Below are 19,447 nucleotides of genomic sequence, written 5' to 3' on the forward strand. Positions count from 1 at the left end.
AGGGGATCTTCCTGACCCGGACATTGAACGTGGGTCTCCTGCACTGCACGCAGATTCTTTACCATCTGAGCCACCAGGGAAGCCCTATAATAATACCATGGGGGAGAAAAGTCAGAGTGGATTTGAATTGATTACATTTAAGTCAGGCGGCACTAAGGGAGAAAACCACCCAGAAGGAGTGAACGGGTTAACAAACACTTTTTTTTTTTTTTTTAAGAAAGCCAGTACATAGCCATAAAAGGATTCAGTTTTTCCAGTAATCCTATGAGGGAGGTAGTGCCGGATTCTTGTTCCTATTTTTCAAATGAGGAAACTGAGATTCAGAAAGCCTACGTGGCTTGACTCTTCTGCAGTCGGCCAATCATCGCCGCCCTAACTTTACCTCACTTCCCAGTTCAACAAGCGAGTCCCGTCCGAGATGGCGGTCCCGGGTCAGTACAGCCCCAAAGCCGGATCAAGCAAGGCTACCTTAAATCACTTACTACTTCCGCCTGCCCAGTGCTGGCTCGGCGCAGCGCCCTCCACGCAGGTGCTTCCCGAGTCACGAGTTTTACTCGGGGGTCCGCCTCTCCTCTTGCTGATTTGCTAACTCTGGAGCTACTTCTGCCCTCTGATTGGGTATTACCTTTTCGGCTCTCCAACACTGCCTGGACCGACCGGATATTGGGGCCGGGTTTCCGCTTCCGCCTTCTCCCTCCTCCAACTTGCCTCTGATAGCAGGCGCAAGCACAGCGGCCGCTGCTGGAGTTGGTGTTTGCTGGTCGGTTGGTGTTTCTCTGAAAGTCGGTGCCGTCGAACTTCCCGCCATGGCTGAGTTAGATCCGTTCGGCGTCCCCGCTGGCGGTTCCGCCCTGGGGAACGGAGTGGCCGGCGAAGAGGATCCTGCCGCGGCCTTCTTGGCGCAGCAGGAGAGCGAGATTGCGGGCATAGAGAACGACGAGGCCTTCGCCATCCTGGACGGCGGCGCCCCCGGATCCCAGCCTCACGGCGAGCCGCCGGGGATTCCAGGTAAGTGTGGGTGCTTTCGGGGCGGAAGCGCTGCTCCGGAAACTCGGCCCACAGTGGGTCTGAGAGCTCTATGTAACTCTTGTGCCTCTCCGTCCGGGAGGTTGAGTGCGAAGAGGAAACGAGCCCCGGGCCCAGTCATCCGGAAACCCAGGCTCGGCAGGCTTAGTCCGTCCAAAGAGTGTGTTTGAGCGCTCTTGGGCACGGACGGGCTAAAGAAGCCAAGAAAACGGGATGACAAGCTTAGGAGCCAGAGGAAGCCCATTCAGTTCAGGAACTTTTCCTTGAGCAATTGCTGTGCCCTGAGCCTGGCCTCAGAGGCGCAACCGCATTGGCGCAGTTGGGCCAGACTTAAGGCAAATCTGAGCCTACACAGACCAGTTAGTAGGAAGGAGGGCAGGCACACAGTATGTACACAGAAATGTGCAAAAATTGCACATCCAGCTGCAGAGGTCCTGGATAGAATGGCAGATCTTGGCGACGGCAGTTTGGAGAGGTAAAATGGAAAGAGTATAATTGGACACACGGATCCCTTGGTCATCAAGCTTTTAGCAAAGGGAAGGAAGGGATGATTGCTGACTTAGTTCCTAGGAAGGGCTTTCTTAGTGAACTAAGCATTTAGAGACTTAAAGCCAGATCTCTTGACAGTGTAGTTGAGATTGGTAACAGTGTAGTGGTCAGAAAAAAAAAAAAAAACAACGTGCAGTGGTCAGCACTTCCCTTAGGGATTAGAGCACTAGCTGGACATGTTTTCTTTTTCTCTCGCTTTGCTCCTCTCTCTCCTCTTTCTCCCTCTGTCTCTAGTGGTGAAGATCCTGTGCTGGCCTGGACTGCTTGAGGGCGGGTTTAGCTCTGTGGTCTCATACAACTCACATAACCTCCTACTGCCCTGCCTCAATGTTCTTCTTTGTTAAAGGTGCAGATAAACACCACACAGGGTTGGATTATATTGGAGAGCATCTGTAAAGTGCTTACACACAGAACCTGGTATGTTATTACTATACACAGTTCCTGCTGTACAGTAATTACTGTACACGTTGTTATTATGTGTATACACATTATTCTTTGGGAGTGAGGTGAGAAGGGTGTTACAAAGCTGATAGGCTTTGGGGTGCACTGAAGAAACAGATTTTAAGAGGGAACTCTGTATCTGATGTGTTACTGTACAGAGCTATACAGACAGGAGGCAGTAACAGAGACTGAGGAAAGAGGAACATATCTGAACTCCCCCAGACTTGGGGAAAACGTCCATGAAGGAGGGGCTAAGCCTGAGCCTTGGATGCCCTCAGTCGTTAGGAGATGAGAAAAACATAAGTTTAGAGGTGGGAGGTAACCAGCTGAGTGAAGTGGCTCCTGGATACTGAGGAAGAGCAAATGGTCAGGAGAAGGCAGAGTCTAGAGCTGAGGAAGGGAGAAGGCAATAGCACCCCCACTCCAGTACTCTTGCCTGGAAAATCCCATGGACGGAGGAGCCTGGTAGGCTGCAGTCCATGGGATTGCTAAGAGTAGGACACGACTGAGCGACTTAACTTTCACTTTTCACTTTCATGCACTGGAGAAGGAAATGCAGCCCACTCCAGTGTTCTTGCCTGGAGAATCCCAGGGACGGCAGGGCCTGGTGGGCTGCAGTCTGTGGGGTCGCATGGAGTCGGACACAACTGAAGTGACTTAGCAGCAGCAGCAGCAGCAGCAGAGCTGAGGAAAAGCCTTCAATCCTGAGCGCTAAGGATGGAGGAGGAGAAGAGAAGCGATCAAGGAGCTGCTGAGAGAGTAAGGCAGTGAGGTACTCACAGTAAGAGAGGCATGTGAATTTAAGGAGAGTGATTTTCTTGGTAGCAGTGGTGGAGGAAAGTTCGGGGAAATTGCAGGCATGATACTTAGTGATACTCACATTTGCTGTGCCCAGGTGCCCTGTACTTTGAGATCCATGCAGTAACTCTGGTGGTGGTGTCATTCTGTTTCAGGGGAGAACTGATCATTGTGGAAATTAAGCAGTGTTCAGAAAGTGGCAAGCTAATACATGACTCCATAGGAATTCAGACCCAGGTCTTCCTGACTTGCAGTGGTTGGGGAAAATGAAGTTGAAGTGGGCTTGGGATAGTCTTTCATCTCTGGAAATTTATTCTGGCCCTTGTTTCTGTCTGAGGTGCCTAGAAAGTTTCCTTCTGGAGCATTAAGTTGCCTAGCTTAGCTGTCCTAATGAATCAAGGCCCTGGGGTGGCCTTTCTTCTGCATGTTTCTATAGCAACAGACAGGCCTTTCATTTGAGCCAGTTGAATGTCAGTAAGTACAGTAGAAGAGTAACTAATGAAAGCTCAAAGGACTTGCCAACGCTGGGTGAGTCTTCAGACCTACAGGACAAGCAACATGCGACTTGGAGCTATGGGATGAGAATTGTTGTGTCTGGAGTAGTGATCAAAGTCTCTCCTACTGCGTGGCCCTGGGTTGGAATATATTAACTGGATAATTGTTAACTATAATATACTAACCAGAAAGTAGGCCTGGCTGGACTAACCATTGAGGCTCAAAGATTTACAGTTACTTCACTTTATTAATTTTATACAAAAATAAACTCCAAGTGGATGGAAGAGGCTTTTTTTTAAAGTACCAGAAGAAAAGTAAATACCTTTTTGTTTTCCTAAGAGTAGCAAAGGCCTTCATCATAAGAACAGATAGAGAACTCATAAAGGAAAAAAAGCCTGATAATGTCTCATACAAGTTAAGTAGTTCTAGGTATTAACTATTATAAATCATACAAAAAGATAATGGGGAAAATATTTGTAATGTGAGAGAGCAAATAGTTAATACAGAAAGAATACTTAGAGATCAAAAGATAGCAGAAAAACGGGCAAAATGCAGGCAGTTTAGTAAAGAAGAAATTCAAATATCAGGTAGTTACCTCAGGATAGAAGTTTGGCACCACAAGGGGACCTTAAAGTTGTTTTCCTGCTGTCACCTTAGTAAAAATTTTAAAACATGCTCAAATTCAAAAGTAAATTTAAGAGGGAAAACAGTCACCAATTACCTGCTCCTTCAAAGAACACTTTACTTACCTCTCAAGGAATCAACTATACACATATTTTAAGGTCATTTGTGAATTGCTGATACATAGATATTTGTTGTGAGGATTAAAACTTAATGTATAGAAAGTGTTTAATTAACATTGTGCCTGGCACATTGGAAGCAATAAGTAGTGGGTGTTTCATTCTTAAAAAGTTGAGAATTTAATGATATAGATAAATGGATTACTAAAAGCACCTGTTATAGGAGTCTAATTTTGCTCAAAGAAATTTTATGTATATGCATTAGATAAACTAAAAAAAATAGAAACCAATAGGCCGAGTAATGAAATTATGTGGCCTTTTCTTTTGTCTCCATTTTCCTTCTTTTTTTTTAAAAGTGAGGAAATGAAAGTTTTCAGTGCTCCCAAAGCCAAGTGGAGGGTAATTGGGAGAAGCAAGACAATGAAGTTGATTTGGAAAATAGGCAGTTAAGTTGGATTTAATTATCGTAGTTAGAAACCAAGAAGACTGGAGGAGTGGTTTGTAACCTGTTCAAAGGAAAGAATGTGGCTGAGGGCACCTTGCCTCTGGCTGCTCGGAAAAGCTCTGATGCTTCTGAGGGCCTTGTGATGGTGGCTCACACCAGCTCCTCCGCATTCCTTTTCCTCCTTGGGTTCTTGTATCTTTTAGGTTCATCTCTTCTCTCTTACACAGTAACACAGTCATGGTAGTTTGAAAACAGTTGGACAAAATACTAGAAGTCCTGCATGGTAGGCAGTAAAGATAAGTCAGCCAACAGATAAAGAACACGTAGAATATGTAGGTGGCCACTGCATTTTATGGTGCCTGTATTGAAGCTTTCAAGGGAAGGCAGAGCGGCCACTCTGAAGGGCTGCTGTGCGGCCCTGTACAGGTAACTTGAATTAGTGACACACAGAATGGGTTAAAAACATAAAATGGGGCCAGTGGGGACTGGCAGGCTGTCCAGAGCATGCTGCACATAAAGGCTGCCTTCATTTAAGGAACGTAGGCCCAGTATCACCAGATCTTGTCTGTACACCCTCCCTCGCTCCACACATACACACATATGCGCGTGCAAACACACACACACACACACACAAGAAATCCTGATTTTGTGGAATTTCCTGATTAAGTACTTTGTATTTTAAAGAAAATATGTTCAGCCTGTGGACCTTCATTTTATACTGTATGGATTGAAAATGTCGAGGTCTTAGACATTTTTCATATTTCTGAGATCGACTTTCTCATTTAGCTCATGAGTAATTAATTGTGCTAATAAGATCAGATTGTATATACTTTAAGTTTTTGTAACTTGCATCCTTGAAAACACTGATTTTATTTTGATATGCCCAAATCTTACTGTTCTGGACTAATTGCAAGGGAACTAGAGGAATTAGCAAGAAGTCTCAACTATAGACCCTCCCTCAGGTGCCAAACCTGCTCCAGCCAAAGGATGGAGAGTCCTGACCTCCAAGAAAGCAACTTGGTTGAAACATGAAGCTGCGTATCTCTGCTTGCTGTAAAGGATTCTAGGCCACCCTTTCATACCTTTGCCTTCTCTAGAACCTTCATAGAGAAACTTGCTCTGTGAGGCTCTTCTGCCAGGCTTCTAAGTATTATCTCTGTAAGCCAGAAGATATTCATGAAAAGCTTTTAGACAGATTTGTCCACATTTTAGTGAAGTCATTTGTGTATGCACATCTTGGTTTCATTGACTAGAAAGTTGTGCATTGTTCTCTCTGATATCTCGCACGGGGATAGTGTTTAGTAACTTAGAGTACTTATAACACATGATATTATGTCATACCTTATAACCCTTTGGCCCAGCATTTGCCCAGCACTCACTGACAGATTGAAATCTTATGTCTTGCAGATGCTGTTGATGGAGTGACGAATGGAGACTACTACCAGGTACAGACTTTGTACAACAGCTCTGATGATGTTGAATGATAGTGTTGAGAGTCTTCCTTCTCTGTGGTTTGAATTGACTGACCTAGAAAGGATGCCACTCCTTTGACTTTCCTGGGTGTATCAGTAACTGATATGTTACCTGCCAAAGTGGAAGGATTTGAAGAGAGACATTGATAGAGCATTCTTTTAAAACGTGATTGGCCTGGCTCCAGCGTTAGCAACTTTATTCTCAAGAAATGACCCTTCGTCATGATGGTGGCAGTGGCGACAGTGGCTGCCAGTGTGCCGTGCGGTGTCAAACACTGTACTGAATTTTCTTTTAATTCTCACAGCAACCTGAGGGGTCTATGCTGTTGTTATTCCCATTTACACATAAGGCATACAGAGGTGAAATCAGGAGTTTGAAAGTACAAAGGTAGTCTGTGGTAGGACCAGCATTCGAACCATTTAGCTTTTAGATTATAGTGATGCTGGGGGTGGCTGGTGTTTGTGATGACTACCATTATTTTCCCTCTGTGTTGTTGAGCTTTTGGTTACCAGCCCAACTTGTTTAGTTACTATGTCCAACTCTTGCAAAACCATGGACTGTACCCTGCCAGGCTCCTCTGTCCATGGGATTCTCTGGGCAAGAATACTGAAGCAGGTTGCCATTTCCTTCTCCAGGGGATCTTACCGACCCAGGGACTGAACCTGTGTCTCCTGCATTGGCAGGCAGGTTCTTTACCACTGAGCCACCAGGGAAGCTCACCAGCCCAACTTGACATGGGCTTAAATACAGAGAATTTACTATTTCTTATAATTGAAAGAACTCTGATAGGCCAGGGGTCCTCGGACCAGGATTCTGACTCAGTTCCTCTAGGATTCTGGTTCCGCTGGCTGACTGTGCAGTTTTATACTCTTTCACTGTGGCAGAATGACTACAAGCACTTCCAGGTCGCAACATGTGCATGTCACACCATCTAGAACAGCATGAAGGTTTCTCCCAACCACTCAACAAAAGTCCTCTGATCCCTTTTGACTAGATGTTTCCCTTTCCACTGTAGTCCAGGGAAACAGCTTGGTGCTTTGCCTCTGCCTGGGTTTCTGCGCAGCCTTAACCAGTTAACTGTCAAGAAGGATGAGATTAGTCTTAATTGGTTTACCCCAAGGGTGGACTGACTTTTTCTGTAAAGGACCGATATTAATAGTAAACATTTTAAGCTTTGATAGAGTGTAAGTTCTCTGTCAGACTACTATGTTGTTATAACATGAAAAAATCCATGGACAGTATGTAAATAAATGGGCATGGCTCTATTTCAATAAAATTTAATTCTAGAAACAGGTGGCTGAGCTGGCTGTAGTTTCCAAACCCTGGTTTAGAGCTTGGCCTTTGGAGGGAGATGGAATGGGGTTCAGTCCTGACTCTGTCTCTTACTAGCTATGTATTTGGACATGTCATTTCCTTGGGTCTCAGTTTAATCCTCCAGCTGTGCCATGGGAATAAAAATTTGCCTTGCACGGTGTTTGGGAGATAAAGGTTTTATGTGGCTGAAACATGGACGGTGCTAATAATAAGTAAATACTACTGTAAATAGTTTGTTTCCATCTTTGTTTATAGTCTGCTGAGGTTAAGCTGGTCATGTTCCTAGTTCAGTAGGTGCAATAATTCTCTAAAGATTAGATTCCATTTGAATCTTCATCAACTTGTTTACTAGCTCCCCAATCTTAACCACTATAAAGAAGAGTCAGCCCCCTACCCACCCGCTCCCTCCTACCCCCCTGCCACATACACTGTGATTCACATTTGCCTGCCTTTTTTTCTTTTTCTTGGTATGACTGTACTAACTATGCGTTTTCTTTTGGACTCTCTTTTCCTTAGAATCCACTGTATTTTGCCGAGGTGGTATTAAGTGAACTTTTCCCTGTATTGTATAATAAGCATTTGGAAGTGTCAGGTTCTGGTCCTTACTGTACTGTGTATTCATCTTTGTTACTTTGAAGATATTACAGTCTCTTTGTCAAGTAAGGAAAGCAAAATTCATAATACTGTTTTCCTAGTAAGTCCATTACCCACTTCCCCAACTTTGCTTTCTCCCACTCATGTCTCATTTAGTAGCCGGATAACAACTACTCTGCCTCCCTTGTGGGTTGTAAGGCTTGAGCGCATCACGTTGAAAGCTTCCTACCAGCATGTAAGGCCGCTGTTGTTGCTCCTTTACATTTAGAGCAGCCATCAGTGTGGCGCGCAACCAGGGGTTCTAACTTGGGTGAAGAGCATGTCTGGGAGGAGGCTTTGGTACTGATAGAGCACACCTGTGTTTTCTGTTAAGGAGAGTAATGGGCCGACAGACAGTTATGCAGCTATTTCACAAGTGGATCGATTGCAGTCAGAGCCTGAAAGTATCCGTAAATGGAGAGAAGAGCAAACGGAACGCTTGGAAGCCCTTGGTAAGGAATCCCTTTCTGTCTTTGGGTGTTTGTTTTCAGTGGAATAGTTGACCTTGACTCTACTGTTATCCATTTTTAACTTGAATTAGCCATAATGTCCATGTCCAGTTTTGGGGAGGGTATCTTTAACAATGAGAAAATCACACCACCACCTGCGTGGAGATGCTTCATCACAAGCCCAGAGTCACAAGTGCATCCTCTCTTCTCGGGAAGGGCAGAGTGGTGCTGTGGAGTCTTCGAGTGAAAGGCTGGGTTCCAGGCCAAACCGTAACTCTACTAGTTGCAGGCACTTGGTTGCTCAAACCTTAGAGCCTGTTTCTTCATCTGTGAAGTAAGATCAGTGTTTCCAACCCCAAGGGTAGTCTGAGATGGTATATATGAAAGTGCTTCATAAACCTGAAGATGTTATATCCATGCGAGGGACTGCACAGTCCATTGACAATTTGAAGGCTGAATTTAAGGTAATGCTTAAGAGGAAAATGTGAGGAATGTTAGGAAGTACATACAATTGGGTCTTCTTACCCTAACATCCTGTGAGTTCTTACATTTTTATGGGTGAGGAAAAGGAGGATCATAGGAAGAGTAAGTTTTTGAATCACACGGCTAAAAGTGGTAGAGTCAGAATTTCACCTTAAGTCTGCCCTGCTTCAGAATCCATACCCATCTCTCAGCAGCGTTGCACTTAGCTCACAGCATTTTGGGGGCAGGCCGAGCCTGAGGTCAGTGCCAGTCAGCCCGGCCTTTGGTGAAGAGCCTTCGCCATGGAGTGTCAGCTGTTGGTCAAGATTAGGAGAGACTTGGTATCTGTCCATGCGTGTTGAAAAGGTGTAATGGGGCAGGGGATGTTAACCATACAGTACTGTTCTCAACTTCTTATTAAAATTTCAAACACAGAAAGAGGGAGAGTAAAACGTGCCCCTTCCTTCAGGTTCAGTAGTGAACATTTTGCCATATTTGGCTGTCTTTGTATAAATGAGGTGTGTGTATATGTTTTTATTTTTAGTATTTAAATATTTGTCTGTGGCAGGTTTTAGTTGTGGCACGCAGGCTTAGTTACCCCCCAGCACGTGGAATCTTCGTTCCCCAACCAGGGATGGAACTCATGTCTCCTGCATCGAAAGGTGTATTCTTAACCACTGGACCACCAGGGAAATCCTGTATAGGTTTTATACACTAATGTGAGAGTGAAGTGACAGTTGCTCAGTCGTGTCCGACTCTTGGCGACCCTGTGGACTATACAGTCCATGGAATTCTCCAGGCCAGAATACTGGAGTGGGTAGCCTTTCCCTTCTCCAGGGGATCTGCCCAACCCAGGGATCAAACCCAGGTCTCCTGCATTGCAGGCAGATTCTTTACCAGCTGAGCCACAAGGGAAGCCCACTCACATGCCCACACATTTATATGTGTATTGTGAATATACACATAATTTTTTCTCTGATCCATTCAGATATAGACACCAGATACTTTACGCATAAATATTTTATTGTACATCTAGAAATAGCAATATGCATCTGTAACCACAGTGACAGCATTATTATTCCTTCTTGAGAATGACTGAACTAGTAAAAACATGACTCAGACGGTGTAACTGACACCTAGAAATAGGAAAGGACTTGACCCAGATAATACAGCCAATTAGTGTCTCTCCAGTGTAATTTATGTGGCTTTCCAAACAGCGGGCACACTTAATCTCTAGGCATTATTCAAGAGCAGTTTCTTTGATGATGTAAACGTTCCGTGTCAGTGCTGATCTGTCTGTAACCACTAGCTGCTTGTGGCTAGTATGACTGAGAAACTGAATTTTAAATTTTATTTAATTTTAATAAATTTAAATAGCCACATGAAGCTAGTGGTCACTGTACTGGATAGTGTAGTTTTTAAAAGGTGAAGGTTGGTCTTCGTGGTGCTAGCAGCCTTGCTCCTTCCTATTCTTCAAGTATCTCTTCTGAGTAGACTTTGAGGCAAGACTTACGTAGCAACTATTATTGCTACTGGAATCTTCTTCGTGTTGCAGAACTCAGGTATATCTTTTCTCTTTCCCCAAAGTTTAGCAAAGTTGACTTCTACATGGAGAAGTGTACACTTTGGTGTGTGGAAAAATTTCATTTTCTTTTTCAGTTAACAATTTGGGCTCTTTGGGAATATTCCACAAAGTGTCGTTTTCTGAAGATGCCTTCCTGAGGGAAGTCAAATATTTGGCCTCATGTTCCAATGGAATCGAATTAAGTTGGTCCATGAATTAGGTGTTCCTGCAGTTTCACCTTTTTCCTTGCAAGAACTATGAGAAAGTGTGAGATGCTAAAAATAGAGAAGCAGTATCCCTGGTTTTCAGCTTAGCTATGGGAAGTGTTTTCCAATAATTTGCTGTGAACAGTAATGAGCATGACCAGAGAAGACAGCTGTCCGTGAACCCTGCTCTACCTTCTCCCTCCCAGATAAAAAAGGATATTACAGCTTAGATCTTTGCTGCATCAAGCTAAGCATTTAAGAATTCTAAATTCTTATTGCCAGTGTCACTTCTTAAATCTATAAAAGCAAGAAGATGGTTTACAGACACTATTTTATGCATTAACTATAATCTGTGCAAATGGACACAGTTTTTGACTACTTTTTCAGAGATAAATTTCCATATTTTGATTCTAATATATAACCTTTATTTAAAAAATCATTAGATGACACAAAAGGAAAATACTCCCCAATCCAAAACTAATTTTTTGGAAGTAATTTCACAACTCCTGAAAAGGAGACCTTATGTTTTAAATTTTTTTCATGTCCACAGGGTACCATTGGCCCACAGCATCTTTCCCTGCATCACAGTGCCCTCCACTCCACATACACTTAATGCCATGGACAAACATACATCAGAAGTTTACTGGTATACTTATCAGTGGAAAATTTTGAGTGAAATAATTCTCTTGAGCGTTAGGTTGGTCACCTTCTGATAAGTTAGGAAACCGGGTAAAAGTTCTTTATAAGAGGAAACTTTGGGGGATCTTTTAGCTGCTACCAGGCTATTTCTAGTAGTTACAGACAGTGAGACCTTTCTTGCAAAGGCCCTAAAATTGCCCCTGAAAGCGTCATTTCTTCCTTCAAGAAGTTGTTTGCTTTCTATTCTCCTCCTCAAGGACACCCGTTATATTTTGGGCTCTGGCTCTGCATTGTCCAGACTCTAGCCCGGGATCACTGGTGCCCGTTGTGATTACTGTTGGCTCTGCCTCCCTTTCCGTCCCTCCCTGTGGAGACAGCACAGTGAAGTAAGAACGTGTGAGCTTTAGAGTCAAATCTTCGTGTGAATCTTGGTTTGGCCACTTAGAACTTTTGGGAAAGTTACTCAGACTTGCTGAGCTGTAGTTTTTCTCACTGCTGAAGATGGAACTAGTTTGCTTTCTTGGGATTGTTGTAAAATTAAATGAGATGTGTGTGAAGTAACCTGCCAGCGAGGACATTCTTGAGAATGTGCTTAAAGTGGAGTCGCAGGGTGACTTCAGGGCTCAGCTGTGGCAGTAGTACGATCTGTATTTCTTTCTCTCTACCGTTTACTGACGTGTCTTTAGCTCAGTATCTTAGGGGAGCTCATATTTAGTTCTGAGAAACTTGATGGCTGAGAATCCAGTGTAGCAGGCCTGGTTGTGCTTTTGCGCTCTCGTCTAGAACCTTGTGGAAAGCCATTAATAACGATCCCTCACCTCACCCTACAGTTCTCCCCATTGGAATTTTTCTCTTCTTTCCTAGCTCGGCCACAAACTCACTCTGCTGTCTAAGCAGGAGTAGATATTTTGTGGTCCCCTCAATTCCATCTGTATTCTGCTCTTGCCTGGTTCTGGAATCATCTCTACCTCTAATAGGTTTTCTGATATCACACTGCTCTGTAAATGTGCATCTGGTGAAGAGAGTGCTGCCTTCTGTTCACAAAACCATTAATTATCCAACTTGGGGTGTGGAATATAGTTTGTGAGGAGATTTTATTAGAAGATGACCTAATATGAATAGTCCACCCTGACCTGGCAGCATTATTAAAGAATCATCTGTAGTTGCTTCTTACCCAGTTGGTGTCTCAAAAGCCTTTTTAAAAATTAAGTCAGTATTTCCACTTGTCTCTACTCAAACCCCCAGACTAGTGATCCACTAAGGTGTAGGTGGACTGGGATAAATTGTGCTGAAACACCTTGAGTAGAATTGCTGATAGAGAGAGCTGGACACACAAATGAGGAAAACAGAATTTTATCTTTCTTCCCTACTGTTCGCCTTCTAACATGCACCCACACACAGCATGAGGTTAATAAGCCCCAAATAAATGAACTTCAGTTTGCATTTTGCCTCATTTGTATTGTCTTTCTTTTCCTTCCCTTAAAGATGCCAATTCTCGGAAGCAGGAAGCGGAGTGGAAAGAAAAAGCAATAAAGGAGCTGGACGAGTGGTATGCGAGGCAGGATGAGCAGCTACAGAAGACAAAAGCCAACAACAGGTCAGTCTGCGCTGCTTCTTGTACGGTCAGGTCCGTCTCCACAGCCGTTGTAGGTTTTCAGCTGCCGCCTCTTTTAGTGTGAAATGTCTTTGCAGGTTTTAAAAAATATATGTGAAACATGAAAGTTGCAAGTCTCTCGGGTCTTTACAAGAATAACTCAGCCTGTTTTTTCACCACCCTAGTTGCAGTGAATCTGGCTCTGCAGCTGAGAGTTTGGTTAGTCTGCACCGCCTGTAATGGTATGATTCCACAGAAGGCAGTATCATCTCATGGATAAGTCCGTGTCTAAAAACCTAACCCTGAAATGAAAGGCCGCGTTCATCACTATTCCAGGATCTCAGTACTTCAGAGATGATTATAGACTCCGTCATGTCCCTGCCCCTAAATCCAGCTTAGATCTCTGAGGGCTGCTCCCCACAGGGTCCAGTAGTGGGGATGTGTGCTGTCAGCAGGTGGCCAAGATGTTCCCACACAGTGACTTCAGGATTAAAGGTTCTCTGGGTGTTTATCATCTGTGTCTAAGAAAATCTTGAGGTGACTTTTTAAAAATGCTCTTTTCCGAATTTCCATGCTCATTGAAGGTTGAGTAGTTGCAGGGAGTAAACATGGTCACTCTCCTATGACCACCGACCAGAAACTGTGGTCTTTAAAAGCTCTGAGCTCGGAGTCCACTTGGAAGCAGCTCAGAAAGAGAAACGGGGGCAGCACCGTCTACCTGGGTGCAGGCAGTGGGCTGGCTTCCCCTGCCAGACCTGGAACTGGCTGTCACTGCACTGTCATTCCACTCACTTCAGTGTAAAGATAGATCAGATTCGGCCTGCAGCTGTTTGTACTTTGCGTGGGAAAGAACCTTTGTGCCCTTGTCTCTGGTAGTTCTTAGCTGGAAATCTTCCAGACAAGAGGGAGCTGACCTCTTTGCCATTGTGGGGCAGCCACGGCAGAATGGGTGGCCTGTGTGTGCAGCAGCCTTCACCGCCTGTCTCCCGTTGGCCATTCTCAGTTCTGTCACTCCCTCGGGCGCCAGGCTTGAGCCTCTGTCCTGGCCACCTTCCTGTGGGGCATGGACTCTGCAGGCGTGCTGTCCGGTTTCCCCTGAAGTTCTGTTGCAGATATGGTGGGGCTGCTCTCTGGTTGGAGTTGAGTTGCTAAGAGCAGCATTAGCTACCGGGGCTTCTGCTGAGAGATTGTGGTTAGTTTGAAGCTGATGGGCCCCGGTTCCTTTATAATGTACTCATTCAAGATTACTTCCCCCAGGTGCAAGTTCAGATTTCTGAAGAAGGAAGGGTGGGTGCTTTGCACAGACACCGTGAGAGGCCCCGTTTACCCTAGTGAGTTGTCTCAGGCTGGGTCTGCTCTGAGTACTTGGTAAAACCCGGCTGACCCTCCGTGTTCAGGGTCCCTTTCTGCCTTGCCTAAGGATTGCTGCTTTCAGGCCCTCTGTCTGGTGGGTAAAGAACAAAACAGGTAGAAGGGCGCCTGAGCTGACGTGTGTGGTTTTCCTTTTGTTCTGGTGCTGTGCTGTCCTGTTACCAACAGCTCCTTCGTCTCAAGCTAGCTGCAAAGGAGTAAAAGCCTGACACAAACTTTTGTCTTAGACACGCCTTGAACAGGAGTCATTAAACCTTTATTCTCTCCCAGTAGAGGCAGACACAAGTTGAAATTGATTAGGTTTCAGCCTTTGTGTAAACTGAAAGGATTGGGGCTTTACAAGCTGGCCTGCCTTCCCTTTCCCTCCCACTCTGTGTGCCCACAAACTACTCTGTTTTTCTCCTGACTCACTTGGGAGTTACAATCAGGCTTTCTTTAAATGTCCACAAAACACCTCCTATGTATAAACCAAAATGGGAGCAAAGCAAGGGTCTGAGTTTAAAAATAAATTACTAGAATTTCTCTTCAAATAAATATGTGAGCTTAGGTTAATGACCAGTCATGACTGTCTTTAAAAACCTCCCTCCCACTCCTATGCCCCAAACTCACCAGGCAAAGGACAGGGTAAGACTCCTTGCGGGAGGTTCCCTGTCCACCTGTGCTGGGCGAGGGGGGCCGGCCAGCCCAGGGACTGAGCCTCTCCCCTGCTTTGTGAACTCCTCCACCCAGCTCACCCCCCTTCCTCCTTGTCCCAGAGTTCCCATTTTGACCCATTCCAATGTGAGAGTTCAGGATGAGGTGCTGGTTTCTGGGCTGTACATCGTCAGCAGTCAAGTCCGGCAGGAACTGAGTGGACAGACAGTTGTGTTCAGGGACCCACAGTTCACTGGTGCTGGAGCCAGGACCCTTGTCTGCAGGTCTCTCACTGCTTGCCTCCAGCTGCATTTTTCTTTAAGGTGCCATTTTGAGATGACTGTGTGGTCCCAGAGTACAGAAAATTGGTCCCAGCCAGTCAATGTGGGGAAGCAGTAGTTGGATAATCCAAGATTAAGCTGGCTTTGGGCCCTAGCATGCCTAGTGTCTGGCAGCATTGGTACCCAGGGATGTTTACTGAGGCTGGCAGGAAGGGGCATGGCTTCCCAAGTGTGGACCAGTTGGGGAGCAGCAGTAACTACAAGGAAGAAATCAGGCAGCCTTGGTTGTGAGCTCTGCTGCCCCTGTTGCCACTTATTGCCTAACGGGTTTGCTTCATCCTATCACATCATCTCTAAAGTAACATTCAGTGGCCCTAGGTTGCTTGGTGTTGAGGATAGAACGGACACAATGTCTTGTCAAAAGGCTCAGCCCGTCAGTGGATACTTAGGAGATGCTCGTCGTTGCTGGGGTAAGGCCTGGGGGTGAAGTTGACGGCACTGTCTGGAGAAGCCTGTGGGGAAGGCCAGCAGGGAGCCTTACCTGCAGAGTGTCAGTGCTAGAACCTTCGCTGGGTTAGGATGGAGCCTTGGGAGCAGCTCCCCAGAGTACTTGTGCCCCTACTGTGGATTTGAGATGTTTCTGCTTCTCAATGTTCTCTCTTTTTTCCTGCCTGCTTGCCTGCCTTTTGGACCTCTTGCTGTCTAGGGTGGCAGATGAAGCTTTCTACAAACAACCCTTCGCTGACGTGATTGGTTATGTGTATGTTGCAAAACTAATTCCTTTTCTTGTTTTAATTCCTACTTTTTGTTTAGAGTTAATGCTCCTTTTATGTCACAAGTTGCTTTGCTTTTTAAATTATTTCAGATTGGCACTGTGGGGGCTGCCTAAGAGTTGGTAGGCTGGGGGTATGTTCCATGATCACAGAATCACCGCTCTCTGCAACTCTGGTTGCCATTTTTCATTTTGGGGTTTTGGAGGGAAGGAAGCTAACACTTTAAAAATGTGGGTCATTTGTGATCTCATCTGGGAAGGTTTTGGAATTGGGGGTTGGAGACTCTGACCTCTTGTTGCTGCCACCCTGCCCCAGGTGGGAAGGGGCGGGGAGGGGAAAGTCCTGGGTTAGGAACCAGTGTGGGCAGCATTTTCCACACTTGATTCCTTTGAAGAACATGGGGTTGGTTGCTTCTCCCTCCAGGCAGAAGAGTCAGAGCAGAGGGGGCTGTCTCCTCTGGGGGTCTGCAGTTGTTTCTCTGTGGCCTCATATCAGAAATAGTTGTTTAGTTGTCAGCTTCTGATGTCCTGTCCCCCACACTGACATAGAGAGACCCCCAACTTTGAGGTCAAGATAGCCAAAGCTGTCTGATACAGGCCATGGTGGCTTTTACCCCCGAAGAAAACTGCATCTTCTCTGGGAGAGTTTGTTTTTAAGAATTCCTGTTGTCAAAGCAGTATTGCTCAGCTGTGTGTTTCCTCCTTTTACGACTAGCTTACTAGCCTTTTGACATAAGGGAGGTGAGGGTGGGATGGAGGAAGAGAAGAACTTGTGGGAAGGGCAGACCACAGGCTGAGGTCTGGTAGACCCTCTTAGGGCCTTGACCTTGAGCTCGTCAACCAGCTAGGAGGTAGAGCTGAGTTTCCTGGGCCCCTGGGTGCGTTTGCAATGAGACTTGTGAAATGCTGGACTTACAGGTGGTGTTGGGTTTGCTTTTTGCACAGTCTCTCTGGAGTAGAGATGGAGACTAGAAAGGTCGAGTCTGGGTTTGCTGGGCAGCAAGGTGGCCCAGCAAAGCCAGCTGCACGTCCCTCAGAGTACAGAGTGGCAAGGGCATGTCTAGCTTACTGACCATCTGCATTGAGCTCATTCTCATTTTCTGTATCTGACCTAAAGTTTTTCTCGTTTTTCTTCTCTTCACCTTTAAGCACAAACATAAACCATCCTTGCTACAGCCTAGAACAGTTAAGTAAACCTTCCTCACTGCCCCTGTGTGTGCCATGAAGTCGAGTGTTGTAGTGGCTCTGGGCTTCAGCGGTGTTTGCCACGGCCATCCCTGTGAGAGTGCCACCCCTCTGTTGCCACAGACCAGTCATCTCCATTGCTTTTGCTTTGCCCGTGATGCCTGTTGGAGTAGATGAAATAGTGTGTCTTCCCTCCTCTTAACCACTGTCCTTTTAGGCTGTAGCTCCCACCAATTAGTGCCCAGCTGGGGTGGGCTGACTTTGGTGTGAACGAATGTTGGAAGAGCATCCCACCAAAAAGCAACTCACACTGATCGGCTCTCAGCCGCTGGGTGCCCACCCCTGCCAGAGTGTCCCGAGAGGCCCACAGCACCTGGCTGGAGGGAAAATGGCAAAACTTTTGGCTGAACTGGAAAATGTCCTAGCAAGCCTCCTAGAATGGCTTTAGTCTCTAGTGCCTGCTGGCATGGGCGCTTTGTCTTGAATTCTTTTTGATCTGCCCTGTTTCTCTCCAGCCTTTGGAATAAATCCAGAGGCTGTTGTGCAGAGTGACCTGGGGGCTTCTTTCGAAGTCTCTAAATTTACTTGAGATTCAGTACAGGCCAGCATAAACTGCTGTTCAAGTTCTTGGCCAGCCTGCTGCTTTGCCCTTGCTAATGAAGGCAGTGGGTAGCTGGCTAAGGACTTGCTTTAATTCTCTGTATCAACAGAGAGGGAGAGAGCCCTGAACCAAACACCTGTATTCCAACATTTTACACAGCAGTCCGGGCACCCTGTGCCTAGGAAAGCTGGCCATGTGTCTACTCCTGAGTTTGACCTGGGCCAGGGCTGTTAGTCTTCGGAAAATCAGAATGCTTTTAGGTTAGGCATTCAGAGGCAGTTGTTTCCATAACTAGGTAGCTCACGTGGGGAGTCTGCGTTAAATCAGCATCTTTTGTTGTTGCTTCCAGGGCAGCAGAAGAAGCCTTTGTAAATGACATTGAGGAGTCGTCCCCAGGCACTGAGTGGGAACGGGTGGCCCGGCTGTGTGACTTTAACCCCAAGTCCAGCAAGCAGGCCAAAGATGTCTCCCGCATGCGTTCTGTCCTCATCTCCCTCAAGCAGGCCCCCCTGGTGCACTGAAGAGCCGCCCTGTGGAAACACTACATCTGCAATATCTTAATCCTACTCAGTGAAGCTCTTCACGGTAATTGGATTAATTATGTTGAGTTCTTTTGGACCAAACCTTTTGTCTTTAGAGTTGATCATTGTTTGTGATTGCATGTTTCCTTCAACTGTGTTCTCCCTGGCATTCAAAGAGGAGGGGAGGTGGCGGCAGAGGAAGGGAGGGAGGCCTCCCAACGGCAGCCTCAACCTATGCTTTTGTGCATTATTCTGAGAATAAATTTCTGTTCCAAGAAATAAACATGAAGCTTCATTATTGATCTCAAGGTGTGCTGCAGTTGGGAGTGAGGTCAGTGAGGAATTTCCTTTTATCCTTTCTAGGGCTAAGGAGGCACAGCCATTGGGTGCCCACCCTGCCTTGAACTAAAACAGCTCTGAGTTTCTGCTGTCTGTAGTAGGAGTCTGTGGATGTTTCCATTTGAAAGAGGACTGCTACTGCTAAGTCACTTCAGTCGTGTCCAACTCTGTGCGACCCCATAGACGGCAGCCCACTAAGGTTGGCTAAAAATTAACCTCTCACTGCCCACTGAAGATAGAGCTATGAATCCCCTCTTCACCCTGGACATTTTCTCCCAGGTGGCTCGTTTGTCACTGTCCCTGACTGTAGGAGCCTGGGTAGTGTATTTCAGCAGGGTTCTCCCTGGGCAATAGAACCTAGTGAGACACTTGCTCCTTAGGATTCAGCCAGGTAAACCTGAGTCAGGATGGCATGAGCATGCCTGGCCCTGTTTCTCTGAATCCCTGTAGTACACACTGAGATCTGTGCCATTCCTAGCACTTTGCTCATATTCCTGTTGTCAAATCCTTCATCTAGACCTTGCTGGCCAGTACAGTAGCTACAGTGGCTATTTAAATCAGTCAGAATGAAAAACACAATTCTAGCCCTAGCTCCTTTTCATATGTGCTGTGGCCACATGTAGTTAGGATGCATTTGGATTGCACAGGGCAGACTATGGAACATTTACATCATCACATAACATTCTGGACCACACGGATCCACATAACAGGTACCTGTAGGAGACGTACTCCCATTTCAGGCATCAACACATTCACTACTTGCTCTCAGAACCTGTCACATTATAGGTGATGGATGGATAAAACCGTATTTCAGAAATGTGCTAGAGTTACCTGATACTAGTTCCAGGATACAGACTGGTGTAAACACCTGTAGTGCCACACTCAGGAGGTGGGTGAGCAGGGTTAGGTCTTGCCA

General features: G+C 45.8%; 1 protein-coding gene across 3 annotated transcripts; it reads left to right on the plus strand.

Moving 5' to 3' along the window:
• The first annotated feature begins 669 nt into the window (after positions 1 to 669).
• Positions 670 to 18,475, plus strand: CLTA (clathrin light chain A). 3 transcript variants are annotated; one of them, XM_070794753.1, is made up of 7 exons: positions 670 to 1,008; positions 5,902 to 5,939; positions 8,249 to 8,366; positions 12,720 to 12,831; positions 15,820 to 15,873; positions 17,035 to 17,070; positions 18,021 to 18,475. In XM_070794753.1, the coding sequence occupies exons 1-7, from the start codon at positions 807 to 809 to the stop codon at positions 18,190 to 18,192; spliced, it is 732 nt and encodes a 243-aa protein (XP_070650854.1). In that variant the 5' UTR covers positions 670 to 806; the 3' UTR covers positions 18,193 to 18,475. The 3 variants fall into 3 exon arrangements, with proteins under 3 accessions (XP_070650854.1, XP_019821758.2, XP_019821759.2); XM_019966199.2 differs by lacking the exon at positions 15,820 to 15,873; XM_019966200.2 differs by lacking the exons at positions 15,820 to 15,873; positions 17,035 to 17,070 and having other exon boundaries at positions 673 to 1,008.
• The last annotated feature ends 972 nt before the right edge of the window (positions 18,476 to 19,447 follow it).

Source organism: Bos indicus, chromosome 8 (genome assembly GCF_029378745.1).
Source record: "Bos indicus isolate NIAB-ARS_2022 breed Sahiwal x Tharparkar chromosome 8, NIAB-ARS_B.indTharparkar_mat_pri_1.0, whole genome shotgun sequence".
NCBI classification, from domain to species: domain Eukaryota; kingdom Metazoa; phylum Chordata; class Mammalia; order Artiodactyla; family Bovidae; genus Bos; species Bos indicus.

Coding starts and splice junctions, on each gene's coding strand:
- CLTA (XM_070794753.1), top strand. CDS start 807: ATGGCTGAGTTAGATCCGTTCGGCGTCCCCGCTGGCGGTTCCGCCCTG. Junction 5,940..8,248: donor CGAATGGAGACTACTACCAG/GTACAGACTTTG, acceptor TTTTCTGTTAAG/GAGAGTAATGGGCCGACAGA. Junction 12,832..15,819: donor AAGACAAAAGCCAACAACAG/GTCAGTCTGCGC, acceptor CTTGCTGTCTAG/GGTGGCAGATGAAGCTTTCT.